Below are 16539 nucleotides of genomic sequence, written 5' to 3' on the forward strand. Positions count from 1 at the left end.
ATTTTTTACCACAGAAAAATATATATTTTACAATGGTAGTAAATGGACAATGTATACCACTGTAACATAAAGCTGAACATTTTGGGGTTATAGGCGTACAGGCAGACTGTTCTGCAAAAATGTGATATTTTACAGTTACTTTTATGATGACTGTATTTGTGGCATCACTTACTGCCTCCACACTAAATATGCTGACTTCAGTATTCCAGGTTAGAATCAAAATGGTCTGTAGCCTACTGAAGAATGATACAAGTGCCGATCTGAATGAGGTGCCAGACTCTGAAAGTCCCCACTTATTACTTTTGTAGAATAAATGCCTCATATCTTCTCAACAGTGATGTGTGCAGTTTTTTAAGACTTCTATGAAACATGTTTGATGCATTGTGGATTACAACTAGAAGACTCCTATAACGTAAATTGCTAATGCCTGAAATTATAGTTCTTTCATGGGTGAAATCAATTTTATCTCTGGTTAAGCCTGCACACTTCTTTTTCAATAACATAGGAATTATGTATAAGAAAATAGGATTTCATTATTTGTCAAGAGTACATTAAGTAATAACTTGGGGAAGATTTTTTTTATTTTTTCATTTCTAAAATGCATCTGAAATAAAAAAAATATTATGCAACTTAGCAAACAGTGTTGCTTAAAAATCTCCTGTTTCTGGTCTACAACTAAGTTTACCCATGTATCTTCATGGTAACATACTACAAACCAACCTTGTCACCCATGTGGCCCATTCAATCAAATGTATGTTAAAAGGAAGTAACAGATGGGAGCATGATTGCAGGATCTGACTACACAGGGTTTATTTGTAGTCTGTAACCATGGAAACATCTGTATATAAATGCTGTTTGCAAATTGGCTTCAAGGGGTATTTCAGTTTTTAGAGGAAAAAAAACAGAAAGATGGATGAGGGTCACTACCACAGAACAGTACAGTATTAATACTACATCCTAAACATGTAAAATAACTTTCTTGTCAGGCTGTTGCCCCATACGTGTTCCTTTTCGAGGCAGCAAGAGTGAGCTTTGTTTCAGCAGCAGCCCATGTGGGTAGAAGACTACAGATCACATCATACATTGTCGAGATTTATTCCAAGCACCTCTTCTGGCTGCTGAAGAACAAGTCTCCCCTTGTGTGCATCTCATATTGTGCTCCCCCACCACTGAACCTCTGACATTAGTTCCCAGTTACAGACTCCTGTAACTCCTAGTGCTGGCTATTAACATCACATATTAGGCCAGTAAGTGGCGAGTGATTATGTGTGAAACTTCTGAAAATATCTAATTACCAGATATTCAGGAATTTTACTTTTGTGCCTCATATTTTTGATCCAATTCAAATTTTTTACACTAGACTACCCCATTAATTTTCCATTTTAGTTTAAATGGTGTAATGGCTGTAAAGGTGGACGTACCCTTCAGAAATCACATAAAAACACCTTAATATTTAGGAAAAATATATTATTGCATACAAGAAGATAAATAATATTTACAAATGATTGCAGTACAGAGATCACACATCATATCAGTCTGATTCGGGCATCCTCTGCTGATTTTCAAGGCATTCTTTGAGTTTATCTTCTGCCAATGTCAGTCGCCGCTCCAATATTGAGACGGTCTGTAAAACAATATATTTCCTTAGAAACTAGTATTTACACCCTTTTCCCTTCTACGATAGCACATTGTAAACTGAACGCTACATTTACCACGTTCTTCAAAGCATTTTTAAGGAAATGACACTTTCAGGGTGAGCAATCGATCTGTGCAATATGTACACTTGAATTACTGTTGTGACTAATCCCATTAGTACATTCAATGCGTTCCTATTTATACATAAAATATTTGGTGTGAACGAACAATTTACATATACCCAGTATTACCACCAGTCTTTCTGATGAACACTGAATATTTTTTATGAATGTGTACACTTGTGAATGAAATGTAAGAGCTGGTACAGTTTTTCACATGCACCAAATATACCTGAGTCAAAATACTAAGCTGATCCACAATATGCTCCAAAGTGCTGCCCAGTGAAGATTGGAAACCTGGTTTCTCATCGGCTGGATGTTGTTCTTTTTGCCCTCTTCTTTTTGAGGTGGCAGGCAGTGGTGGTGAAGTCTTATAAGGCACATGGCCACTCTGTGGATCCTCATTAAGGCTATGCAATGGATGCATCTGTGCAATAAACAAAAAATGCAATAAAATAAAATAAGTACATAGGGGGTGGGATGTCTGAGATACGCTTTTACTAGGGGCAAGCCATGGTTTCCCACTGCAGTAAAAATGGAGCATTAAGCTGAGGCTCCATGGCGACTTTGGCATGCAACCAAAGATAGCAGTGTAGCCTGAAAAAACATAATTGACCCGAATGAGGTTGTAGTGCGACTCACAATTGTGACCACACATCTAACCAAAAATAATTCTAACACTGCTGCTTTTTTTGCGGTTCTGGGGTTGCTATCACAGCAACTTGCGACTCTCAGTTTCATTATATTAGTAACAGCGGCCATGGTTGTCATGTAACCCCTGGCTTACACAACACCCACTGAAAATGGATTATCTAATGCACTTTGCAACTGCTATCCCCTTGTGCTAATAGAAGGGGGTCCCCTTTAGCACACAAAGCGGATCAACAAAACATAATATCAGTACACCTAAAATTACCACACATTGGACAATATGGTCAAACAGACACATCGGGGCACATTAAGACCCAGGCCTCTCCATAACCTCGGCACATCCAGAGCCACTTCTAAATGTAATCCAGCTTCCGAGCTATCTTACATTTAAGACCATTTTCTACGCCTAAAACAGGCGTAGAAAATGATGAATGATGAGGGCCTACTAGCCCGTCCCCGCCCACAATTTTAGACCTGGCGTGAGTGGGGCGAAATTGCAGATAGCGGCGCAACTAACAGTTGTTCTTCCATCTGTGCCTGAAATAGGCCTACTTTAGGCGTATTTCAGATTAGTAAATGACCCCCATCACCTTTTTGTATCAGTACAGTCTGTGAATGCCATGTACAAAAATTCTCTATACAAAATGTTGTTATATGGTGGAGAATCCTGTACCTTTGGAGAGGGGAAATAGTTAACTACTTTAAAAGTAGTTTTGTTAAAGGATTTTAGAGGTCATCAATATCAGACTGACGGGGGTCTGAATCCTGGCATCCCTGCCATTCAGTTGTTGGAAGAGGTCGCTGCACTCCAGTAGGGAGAGTGGTCTCCTCCTTGGCCTGTAACACGGCCTTTGTGCAGCTCAGTTCCTTCTGAGTGACTGGAAACAAGCTGAAATACCAAGCACAGCTACTATACCATGTACGGCACTGTGCTTGGTATACTATACCATGTACGGCACTGTGCTTGGTATACTATATCATGTACGGCACTGTGCTTGGTATACTATACCATGTACGGCACTGTGCTTGGTATACTATACCATGTACGGCACTGTGCTTGGTATACTATAACATGTACGGCACTGTGCTTGGTATACTATACCATGTACGGCACTGTGCTTGGTATACTATACCATGTACGGCACTGTGCTTGGTATACTATACCATGTACGGCACTGTGCTTGGTATACTATACCATGTACGGCACTGTGCTTGGTATACTGTACCAAAGCTGCAGTGCTCATCCAAGACTGTGGCCCATTCAAACAGCTGATCATTGAGGGTGCTGTTTACACTGTGTGTGGCCATACCCTAAGAGGTGCAGAGTTTGCAATCACACATAGGTCCTATTGCAGAGGAGTGATCGTATAATATAATCATTTTGCTTAGTATGCTAATATTAGACATAGCTAAATTGATATGAAAATGAAAGCGAATGTCCAGTTCATACTGGTGATGCTTTTCCGATATTTCTTTTTTTTTTTTTCAGCTCAACGCCATTGTGGCAGAGCTGTGATCTGTGACTACAGTCTAGCTGCATTGCCCAGAGGGAGCCTACAGGGACATACCTAGTGTCTAATCATTGGTTCAGGATGCGGCTCTCTTCTTCCCCTGCCTGCTGTGTATACACGAGTCTATCACAGGTTCACCTAGAAATGTCTGGAGAGCTGATCCACTTTACAGCAAGGACAGATTAACAGTACATATTACTAAACCTCGTGGCAGAATAAAGATTATCGGGTAAATGCCATACATATATTGAGTGAAATAAGTCTTAGGACTCATGCACACGAACGTGTGCGGCCCGCAAACAGCTGCCACACGGCTGGTGCCCGTGCATTGCAGACCGCTATTTGCAGTCAGCAGCACAAACATGAACCTTTAGTAAGGGGGAATCTGGAGGGTCTCTTCTATAACACGAAGGGTAGCCATTATAGATCCTGCATAGAGCCCAGAAGCTACCCCTGTGCTATTGACCACCATTCTTTAGTCACCTGAATAATAGCAGATCTAAATATAAGATCTAAAGCTGAACAACAAATGTTTTCAATTTTTACAATAACTGTAGAAGAAATGAAGCATCACACGGCACCCACTTGAACTAATACACCATCAGATGAGCTCTTTGCAGTGGCTATTCCCACTGGCTCATAACAAATGCAACCTAAAACCGCCATCCTTCTCATAAAACAGAACAGACACCAGCTACTCTAACACTGGGGAGTTACTGATATCTCTGATAAGCAAAGCAGAACACGTGTAACTGACAGTTTCATATACAAAGATAAAGGGTCTTTCCCGACTTTTTAACTGATAAAATATCCTCAGGATAGGTCATCAGTTTCTGATTGGTGAGGGTCCAACACCAAGGACCTTGGCTGATCAGCTGTTTGAGAAGGCACCAGCGCTCCTGTGATTGCCGCAGGCTTCTTGCAGCTTCCCAAAGTCCAGTGATGTCACACTCATCGGTCACGTGGCCTAGGTGCAGCTCCAAACGATTCAAGGGAATGGGCTGAAATGCAATATATGCCACTATATAATGTACGAAGCTGTGGTTGGTAAGATGCGATAATGCAGCGGCACTCACAGGAGTGCTGTTGCCATCTCGAAAAGCTGATCGGCGGGGGTTCTGGGTGTCGTACCACCACTGATCGGGTACTGATGACCTATCTAGAGGATAGATTATCAGTTAAAATATGTCGGAAAACCCATTTAAAGGCTGTTAATCACCATATAAGAAAATATTGTGTTACTTTGTGCAGTATAACATGGGTTTCAATTTCTTACCATTTTTCAAATCACTGCGGTCTGTTCATGAAAAGAAATATTCTACTGAGAGTTTGAAAACTTTATACGTGTAACTCTTCTGGCAGCTGAATGTTTATCACAATTATAGAGTCAAGTCTAGATAATCCTCATATAAAGAGTTAGTCCCATATCAGCCATTCATAACTGAGATTGCAATATCCATTCTATGCAGAGGCTATTTGCTGTGCTACGCTCTTTATACGCTGTATAGGACGAGTATTCTGATATGAGAGGCGGATACCCCTTTGAAGGTGAGGGAAATGACAATTGACTATTTTCAAGACAGGTCATCAACATTTGAGCAGTGTAGGTTCGACTAACGCCAATCCCGCTAATCAGCTGTTTGGAGGGGCCAAGGCCATGCTTGGTAATGCAGCTCATTCCCATTCACACAAAGGTCATGTGCCTTCACTGGTTATCATGGTGATGCCGATCTGATCCCCATCGATCAGATTTGCACCCCCCCCCAAAAAAAACTTAACTCTATAGCTATGCGAAGATCTGTACAGGTTTTGATCCCATGTGTAATAATAAGGTTAGTGCCATGTACTATCATCCGGATCAAAGGGTGGGGTGGGGGAGTAATATATAAAGTATAAAAAGTATATATATCTTTAGGATCCATTACTGGTTTTGACTTCAAAGAAATGCCTACAGTAAAGGCATTATGTGAACTACATTATGACTTTTCAGTTCTTCTTATGCTCTGTAATTTCATCTATGTTATTGGTGTCACGGAAGACCAGCGATCGATCCACAGTGATGAGATGAGACACATGCAAATTCACCCGTGACACTAAGGAGGCTGTAGAGGAATTCACCTATGGCCTCAATTATACACTGGTTTGGGAAGTGAATAGTAGGGGCAGATACAATACAGTATTGTACAGATTTAAGTCCTTGGCTACTACGTTATTGAAATTTCAAATAAAAGGACAAGATACAACTTTTTTGTCAAGAATGGTCAGAAGCTATAGCAACATACATTATTTACTGACCATGGGAAAGACAGTTTGCATTTGCTACATAACACAGTATACCACATCCTGGATGTGCAGCGTTACTCACCCCTGACCGCATCCTCTTAGTATTTGTTAGTGCTACCACAGAGATAACAAAGGCCGTTTGTGCTTCCTTTCTCAGAATAAAATACCTTGTGCTGCAGTTCTTCACATCATGAGGGCCTGAGTACTAAAACATGTCTGGACCTGACAATGGACTACTGAAAATGTTCCATTCTACAGTTGATCGACCATAACAGATGATCCATTTCCACCTTTTCCTCCACTTCTATCTACGATCCTGGGGACACATTTAAATACACTTCACATTCCTCAGGGCCCTGTATGTTGACAGTGATTGTGGTTTTCTAGTAGGATAATACTGCAATCATTTCAGACAAATAATCTGTAGTTTTAAGGTAAAGTAAATCTAGTAACATTTTTATTTAGAATTATTATTATTATTTTTTATTTTATTTTTTTTAACTCAGAGCTCTACATTTAAAAAGGGAATATCTCAAGCCCTTTCCACATGACCTAGAGACAGCAAAATAAGGACTATTTTGTTTCACTGGGACTAATCGCTTTTATTCTGAAAAACCATACGACACGTTTCAACTCTGGACAGGAATCTTCGGCAGATAAAATGGAGATGGAGTAAAAACGGTTTATGATGAGTCCTGAACATTTGAGGGATTGGTCCAGATGAAGCTATAATAGTTTTAATACAGTTGTTCCTTCTCCATCTGATTCCGAATGTGATCCAATCAGGCAGTGCCAGGCTCTTGTATGAACTAGAAAGGAGAGCCATTAACACAAAGCAGACTTTTTTCTGGCAGCCCAACCCATCTATGTATAACTTTGCTGGCTGTTCAATTGAATTAAAGGCTATGTACACCTTTGGAGGTCAATTTATGTTTATGATTGCATTTTACTCATTTTTGGCTAAAAATCGTATTTTCAATTGGCCTTTATTTAAAAAAATATTGAGCCGTTCAATCAGAAAGGGTTAACTATTTTTCTAACTATGTAACTGGTACTTTCACTTTGTGCCGGTCATCTAATAAACCTTATTTCTAAACTACTAAGAAGTCATAAACACTTATTTAAGCCAGTAAGATAAGAACTGAGATATAATGAGTGTTTATAATGTCAGAGAGCAAAGATAGGGAGCCCCCTCATTTCCCCAACTGAAGGAAAAGAGGAAATCCAGAGGCTGCTGCAAGATCATCACAGCTATGTATATAAAAAAAAGGGTCTCCGTATATATATATATTTTTTATAAAAGACCAATTGAAAAAAATGATTTTTAGCTCAAGATGAGTACTATGCAATAAAAAAGGTGTATATAGCCTTTAAAGATCTACTTTAGAGAAAATGGACAGTCACAGCTTTGCCTAGAACTGTGGAGGTTCCCAAAGTCAAATTGCAGAGTCAGATTTAAAATGAAAAGTTATCATAGTGAGATAACCCCTTTAAGAGCTTTGAGCCGCTTCCAAAAATGTGTCCCAAGCAACCAATCATCGTCACTACTAATTTAGTAGTGATGTGTCCACAAGAGAAACATCACTGCTGAAGCCAGAGGTTGGCTGAGGGGAACAGGTGACCATGGATGGGAAGAAAACAAACCCTAGACTAGAAGATGGAAATGTGGAAGTCTTCACTCTGAGGCAGCAGGGAGCTGGCAAGTATAATCCTTTCAGTATTCCAGGACAACCCCTTTAAAAGGATTCTTCAGGACTACAAAAAGACAACTGCATTCTTCCAAAAACAGCACTACCCCAGTCCACAGGTTGTGTGTGATATTAGAGCTGAGCTCCATTCACTTCAATGGAGCTTATCTGCAACACCAGACACTACCCATAGACAGGTATGGCACTGTTTTTGGAAGAAACCAGCCATATTTTCGCAGTCATGGAGAACCCCTTTCAGTGATATTTCAAGATGTGAGCTTAAAATGCGTTATACCAGGGATCCACCATGATCATGCAAGGAACAGCACTACTGACTTGAAAGATATCAAAGGCAGCTAAAGCCAAACCAATATGCTGAAAAAGTTGAACATAGAACAGTTTCATTTTAAGTTTGACAGAAGGACATGTGAACATTTCCTAACTACATCTTGTAACATTCCAGTCTCCGTTTCTGCATTTTTTAAAATAAAGTATCACATCACTATCTTATGGTTCCTCATGGACATGGGAACATAAAATACATATTAAGCTGACCAAGAGGTTCTTCTGTACATCTGCCTATACATGCTGCCTTCCATGTGGTCAACTAGGCCAACTGTGAATGAAGCTACAAGTCCAGTGTTCTTCAATTCCAGTCCTCAGGGCCTGCCGGTCATGATTTGTGAATATCCCACAGAATGAATACCTGTGGTAAGTAGGGATGCATTGAAACTAATTATATCATCTGCTCAAAACTTGTCATGAAAACATGACAAGCAGTTGGGCCCTGAGGACTGGACTTGAGGAACACTGCTCTAGTCCTTTCTTTGGCTTTTAGTACATTTTAGCACTTAGGCGTATAAAGAGCATATACAGTCTTTCCTACAGTCAAATGTAGTTATAACAAAGTTCTCAAAAGTTAAAGGGGTTCTCTGGGTTAATATTCATGACTTATCCTCAGGATAGGTCATCAATATCAGATCTGCAGGGGCCCGAAACCCTACACCTCCACCGTGCATGTGCGCGGGGCCCGAAACCCTACACCACTGTGCATGTGCGGTCTCTCTTCCTACTGCTTTTGCTATATCTATATCCTACTGCTTTTGCTATATCTATGGCAAAGCAGCAGAGAGAAGGGAGACTGCACGCGCACACTGTCTCTTCATAAAGCTGATAGGCAGGGGTGACTGATTCTGATGACCTATCTTGAGGATAGGTCATCAATATTAAAAGCCTGGAGAACCATTTAAGTTCCTTTTACACAAGCCGATGCCTAGTCCAAGCATCATTCGTCATTATACGAAGTCAATTGGCACTCGTTTACATTCGTTTTCACTTGGCAATTATCTGAACGATCTTTCTTGTGATTGTTTGTTCAGACCCCTCCTTTCTCCGAGTTATTTTTGTTGGCAGTACATCCAGTTTGCACAAGGAGATGTGCTGCCGACAAACCATTATTTTTATGCCAGCATAAAAGATGTGATCAACAAGAAATGAGCATTTGCTGGTTTGTCAAATCGCTGGACATGTTTACACCAGGCAATGATCAGGAACAACTAGGCCTTCAGTGCTCACTCAAGATCCCAATATCCGACAGTCAGTACTGATCCCGGTAATCCAGCAAGTCTGATTTTTGTCTTCATGCAGTTCAATAAGTAATAACATGTCCAAGATGGTATGCTGTAGTGTAGCATCAATCAATAGACTGAAAAACATTCCAGACATGCAATAAATATGAAAATATAAGCCCAAAGTTTCCCTCTATGAAGTAAAGCTGTATGAGCTGACTGAAGAAATTGTAGATTTCTTAAGGTGAGAAATTCCTTAACAGACAGCCAAGTCTAAATTTAACAGCCCAGGAAGGATAATACTCCAACACTTACATAAGTTACAAAAACACTGAAGCACACAGTAGGTGCCAAATATAAAGTGATCGTCAAAGAAGGGCAGGAAAGCAATGGAAACCGCTCAGCGCCTTCAGCCCCCAAGACAGAAAATTCTATGGAAATAATGTCACAATCCTGTATTAAATGTAAGATAACTTATGGGAGTATGAAGACTCCTGAAGCACCCATGTACTTCTATCATAGCACATCTCTAATAGAATTCTTCAGTGAGTGTTTACATACTGAATATCACAACATTCGACCTATCTAATCCACTATAAACCTTAATTGTTCAATGGCTGGTACATAATGAATACCATAAAAATGTGTTAAAGGTATTTTATATGACCGCATGTCTTGAAGAATTATCATCATATACAGTATGTGCCAGCACATTCCTATGTATAATTGGCACAAGTGCTATAAATTAGCATGCACCAACTAAGAAGTAAGGCATTGAAGGACTAACATACAGAGTTATCAACTAAATGCTACAAGTATGGAGAGCCTGTATAAAAAACTAACCGAAATGATGCAAAATGAATTAGGTCATCTCAAACTAAAATGACGTACAACTCCAGTTCCAAAAAAGTCAGGATGTTGTGTAAAATGTAAATGAAAACAGAATGCAATGATTTGCAAATCTCATAGACCGATATTTTATTCAAGAAGGATCATAGAGCACATATCAGATGTTGAAAGTAAAAAAAATTAAATTTCATGAAAAAATCTATAAAATTTTGTTTAGAACTTGATGGCAGCAACACATCTCAAAAAAATGTGGGGCATGGCTACAAAAGGCTAGGTAATAATTTTAAAAAAAAACAGCTGAAGGAGGAATTTGCAACATGACTGGGTATAAAAAGAGCATGTTAGAGAGTCCCTCAGAAGCAACAATGGGCAGAAGTTCACCAATCTGTGAAAAACTGCATCTCAAAATTGTGGAACAGTTTCAGTAAAATGTTCCTCAACTTAGGTGCAAAGACTTTAAATATCCCACCATCTACAGTACATAATAGAATCAATCGATTCAAAGAATCTGGAGAGATCCATGTGGGCAAAAGACAAGGCTGGCAGTCAATATTGGATGCCCGTGATTTATGGGCCCTGAATTAATAAATGGCATGATTCTTACTGGAAATCACTGCCTGGGCTGAGAAACACTTACAGTAATCACTGTCTGTGAAAACAGTTTGGCGTGCAATGCACAAATGCAAGTTAAAGCTGTATCATGCAAACATGAAGCCATAGGTCAACACAATCCAAAAACGCGCCACTGTCTTCTCTGGGCCAAAGCTCATTTAAAATGGACTGAGGCAAAATGGAAATCTGTTGTGTGGTCAGATGATCAAAGTCTGAAATTCTTTTTGTAAACCATAGACACTGTGTCCTGTAGACTAAAGAGGTGAGGGACCATCCAGCTCATCAGCGCACAGTTCAAAAGCCTGCATTGCTGAAGGTATTGGGTTGTATAAGTGCCTATGACGTCGTCAGCTTACACATTTGGAAAGGCAGAATGCTGATTACTAGAGGATTTAGAACAACACATCCTCCCATCCAGACAACATCTCTTTAAAGGGAAGGTCTTGAATATTTCAGCAAGACAATGATAAACCACATATGTATCCATCATACAGTACAGACCAAAAGTTTGGACACACCTTCTCATTCAAAGAGTTTTCTTTATTTTCATGACTATGAAGGCATCAAAACTATGAATTAACACATGTGGAATTATATACATAACAAACAAGTGTGAAACAACTGAAAATATGTCATATTCTAGGTTCTTAAAAGTAGCCACCTTTTGCTTTGATTACTGCTTTGCACACTCTTGGCATTCTCTTGATGAGCTTCAAGAGGTAGTCCCCTGAAATGGTCTTCCAACAGTCTTGAAGGAGTTCCCAGAGATGCTTAGCACTTGTTGGCCCTTTTGCCTTCACTCTGCGGTCCAGCTCACCCCAAACCATCTCGATGGGGTTCAGGTCCGGTGACTGTGGAGGCCAGGTCATCTGGCGCAGCACCCCATCACTCTCCTTCATGGTCAAATAGCCCTTACTTTCAAAGTTTTCCAAATTTTTCGGCTGACTGACTGACCTTCATTTCTTAAAGTAATGATGGCCACTCGTTTTTTTTTACTTAGCTGTTTTTTTCTTGCCATAATACAAATTCTAACAGTATATTCAGTAGGACTATCAGCTGTGTATCCACCTGACTTCTCCTCAACGCAACTGATGGTCCCAACCCCATTTATAAGGTAAGAAATCCCACTTATTAAACCTGACAGGGCACACCTGTGAAGTGAAAACCATTTCAGGGGACTACCTCTTGAAGCTCATCAAGAGGATGCCAATAGTGTGCAAAGCAGTAATCAAAGCAAAAGGTGGCTACTTTGAAGAACCTAGAATATGACATATTTTCAGTTGTTTCACACTTGTTTGTTATGTATATAATTCCACATGTGTTAATTCATAGTTTTGATGCCTTCAGTGTGAATCTACAGTTTTCATAGTCATGAAAATAAAGAAAACTCTCTGAATAAGAAGGTGTGTCCAAACTTTTGGTCTGTACTGTAACCGCATGGCTTCGTAGAAGAGGAGTCTTGGTGCGGAACTCACCTGCAGCCCAGACCTTTCATAAAACATAAAATATTTGGGGAATCATGAAACAAAAAATCCGGCATAAAAGAACAATCCTATATCAGAAAAGAATGGTACAACATTCCTCTCACAAAACTCCAGCAGTTGGTCTCCTCACTTCCTAGACATTCACAGACTATTGTTAAAAGAAGAGCGGAGGCTACACAATGGTAGACATGAACCTGTCCCAACTTTTCTGAGATGCGTTGCTGCCATCACCTTCTAAAGGAGTTAGGCTACATGCACACGACCGTTGTGTGTTTTGCGGTCCGCAAATTGCGGATCCGCAAAACACGGATGGCGTACGTGTGCGTTCCGAAATTTGCGGAATGGCACGGACGGCCATTAAAATAACTGTCTATTCTTGTCTACAAAATGGACAAGAATAGGACAGGTTATATTATTTTTGCGGACCACAGAACAGAGCAACAATGCGGACAGCACACGGAGTGCTGTCCACATCTTTTGCAGCCCCATTGAAGTAAATGGGTCCGCATCCAAGCCACAAATACTGCGGCTCGGATGCGGACCAAAACAACGGTAGTGTGCATGTAGCCTTAAAGAGGACCTTTCACTAGTGTACAAACTAAAAACTAACTATATCAGTGGGCAGAGCGGCGCCCAGGGGTCCCCCTGCACTTACTAGTATGTCTGGGCGCCGCTCCGTTCGCCCGGTATAGGCTCCGGTGTCTGCGCTCCCTCTGTTGTACTGGACTGATTTTTTGTATGAGGCGTGTCCCTTGCTGCAGCGCTGGCCAATCGCAGCGCACAGCTCATAGCCAGGCTAACGGAGCGGCGCCCAGACATACTAGTAAGTGCAGGGGGACCCCTGGGCGCCGCTCTGCCCACTGATATAGTTAGTTTTTAGTTTGTACACTAGTGAAAGGTCCTCTTTAATGTTTTGAAAGGTAAAATGTCTCACTTACAACATCTGATATGTGTCCTGTGATCCATTATGAACCAAATATGGGTCTATGAGATTTACTAACTCTTATTTACATAGCGTCAGAACTTTTTATATATGTAGATTTTCTTCTTACATCTACATATAAAATCTTCTGAGCCAATATAAAAAGGGTGCCACCATAAGGGCAACACAGGGGTTAGCAGGTCATAGAAAGGACCTAGGCCCACCGGTTACCCTCTGACATCACATGAATTTACCATTAATTAAACCCACAAGGCTTTGCTTATGTTAAAACTAAAGGGTTGACACTGATTACGGCCATTGATTTGTCTAGCCAATATTGACTGCAACACAATCTGCAAGAATAAAAAAAAAATACCTGGCCTGTTCTGGAGCTACAAATACATGGACCTGGGGGAAGGAGGTATTTAAGTGGTTGTGCAGCCAGATATTAATATTGCTTGAAGCGGAGGCAGCGCTTGTACCAGCGCAACTCTAATTACAAGTGCTTGTTCCATTTTACTTGAATCGAACAAGCACTTTTAATTACACTGCGCCGCCGCTGCAAGCAAGACGACATGCAGTGTAATCTTGAAGAGGAAGTTGTGACCCCTACTCTTCAAAACAGCATATTGGCGGGGTGTGCAGAGTCAGACCCCCACCTTTTTGATATTGATGTTGTCTCCTGAGGATAGGACATCAATACTATACCACTGCACAACCCCTTTAACCCCCTAGTGACCACCCATACGCCGTTTTACGGCGGTCACTAAGGGGCCTTAGGCTGAGCAGCCGCTTTTTTACGACGGCCAAATCAAAGCAATGCACGGGTCCCCGTCTCTCATGTGAGAACTGCGGCCCTGCTCTAACAGCCCGGACCGGCAGGAGTGCCGATCTGGGCTGTTTAACAATGGCGCCTGCCGCATGCAAAGTTTAAAAATGGAAAATTTCTGTGCGGTATTGAAGATGCTGCTCTCTCAGCTCTAATAATCATCTATACCTTTCCCCTGGGCCATTCTTTGGAGGGAAAATTAATCAGTGTTGGGCGGTTTCTTTGTGGCAGCAGAACTTGAAGGCATCATCATGGACCTTCTAAGAGGGAAAGAGGGTGATTAAGAGTAAGAATGCAATGACTTACGCCAGCATAAACAATTAGCAAGAGTTGCACAACAAGTAGTGAGATGCTTGCAAAGGTGCGCAAAACAAACTGGTATTTTCTGTGGCGGCAGATAGGGCTACAACATGTTCTAGGTCAGCAGGAAGCTCATTATGAGTTGACAGTCCAAGCTACAGAAGCACTTTTTTGGAAGTGGCACATGAATAATTTCCTGTGTGAAAGCCCTCCTGTTAGAGCTGCATTCCTCAGGGTATATTTCTTCGAAGAGGATGTTACTCTTCCACAGGAAGAGAGGAAGGAACCAGTTGTTGCTGGATGTGTGGGTTGATAGCTGCCGGGCATTTCTTGCATGCCTCAGTATCAGCTGTGAGAGCGATGGCTTGAGCTCAAATTCCCAGCCCGGTGAGGAAAATCAAATGACGGCTATAAAGACAGGGTCACGGTTTACAAGTACAGTGATCTCAGGAAGCTCAGAGACAGAAATAACACCTGGAACGTCTAAACCTCCAACTGCCAGGAAATTGCTCATTTAATCTAAGACTAGCACAGAAGAATAAATCATGTTGACATAAATGTTACTTAAGCCTTTCACTGACATCTACGCTTTGTTGCCCTGCTACCAGTGTTCAATAAGAGAACAACATCCATTTAATGGAAGGTTGTGCAAGACAGTAGACATTTCCACACACACCCAGGCAATGACCTGCAAATGTGAACTCAAAAGAATCCTTCATTACAATTCAGTGTTTGCAGCCATAAATAGATTTTATCTAAGGGTATTAAGCCAGATCGTAAACCATTTACGTGCCATTAACATGTCTCAGCAAACGTATTTCATTGAATTTAACCTTATCTTTACAGGCTGTGCAAAGATCAGGAAGTGTGCCATAAAGCTATCGCGTTTCAGTCTTTAGTCAAGGTAAAGTTTGAAAACTAAGGTCACAAGCTACGTCACTAGAGAGAGTGAATATTAACGGCCTCGGGATAGGCCATCCAGGTGTGATCAGTGTCCCCACAGCAAAAAATAATAATCTGTGCCCTCACATAAAGAATGCGGCTGAGCTGCAAGAACATGGATGGCCACCAGAAAAGGTTGCAGTGCCCAACAGGGATTGGACCACCACCCAACACACACTGATGGCCTGTTATATCCCAATGATCAAATTAGAACGTTATTGAATGAAAATGCCAGACAAACTATACTCCGCCTTCATTAGTCATGGAAATTGGGATTTATATAGCCCATCTTTGACTTTTCCCCTTAATACTTCTCCATGTTGCAGATTTGACACCAAAGTGAAAACCACACAGCAAATTGTTTCATGTACACTGCTCCCTCCTGGGCATGTACAGTGCAAAGTCTTCAGACCAGTTCACTTTTTTCCCATTTTACATTATGTTGTGTTCTTGTGCTAAAATGAAAAATTTATGTTTTTCCCTAACATTCTACACTCAATAGCTCATAAATAAAAACCTGAAGATAGAATGCAGAAAATGCTAATTTATTGAAAAGAGAAAACTAAAATATTGCATTGACATAAGTATTTTTAATACAAGGCTGCAACATAAAACGTGACAAAATGAAAGGGTCTGAAGACTTTCCAAATGCACTGCAGCTGCTTTTGCTGCAGAGCTGTTTAAGGAAAGTTGCTGCCCTGGATGTGCATGCTTAACCACTTAAGGACCACAGGTTTATATACCCCCCTAAAGACCAGGCCCTTTTTTACAAATCGGCACTCCACAACTTTAGCGGTTTATTGCTCGGTCATGCAACTTACCACCCAAATGAATTTTACCTCCTTTTCTTCTCACTAATAGAGCTTTCATTTAGTGGTATTTCATTGCTGCTGACATTTTTACTTTTTTTGTTATTAATCGAAATTTAACGATTTTTTTGCAAAAAAATGTCATTTTTCACTTTCAGTTGCAAAATTTTGCAAAAAAAACGACATCCATATATAAATTTTTCTCTAAATTTATTGTTCTACATGTCTTTGATAAAAAAAAAATGTTTGGGTAAAAAAAAAATGGTTTGGGTAAAAGTTATAGCGTTTACAAACTATGGTACAAAAATGTGAATTTCCGCTTTTTGAAGCAGCTCTG

General features: G+C 40.6%; 1 protein-coding gene across 1 annotated transcript in view; it reads right to left on the bottom strand.

Moving 5' to 3' along the window:
- Positions 1–619: 619 nt before the first annotated feature.
- POC1B (POC1 centriolar protein B) overlaps positions 620–16539 on the bottom strand; it is a 99638-nt gene continuing 83718 nt past the window's right edge. The window contains exons 11-12 of the mRNA XM_040408712.1: positions 1987–2181; positions 620–1624 (exon numbers count right to left, since the gene is read on the bottom strand). Coding sequence (XP_040264646.1) covers positions 1532–1624; positions 1987–2181 — 288 coding nt within the window. The 3' untranslated portion in view covers positions 620–1531. The remainder of the gene's footprint in view (positions 1625–1986; positions 2182–16539) is intronic.

Source organism: Bufo bufo, chromosome 1 (assembly GCF_905171765.1).
Source record: "Bufo bufo chromosome 1, aBufBuf1.1, whole genome shotgun sequence".
Classification (NCBI taxonomy): Eukaryota; Metazoa; Chordata; class Amphibia; order Anura; family Bufonidae; genus Bufo; species Bufo bufo.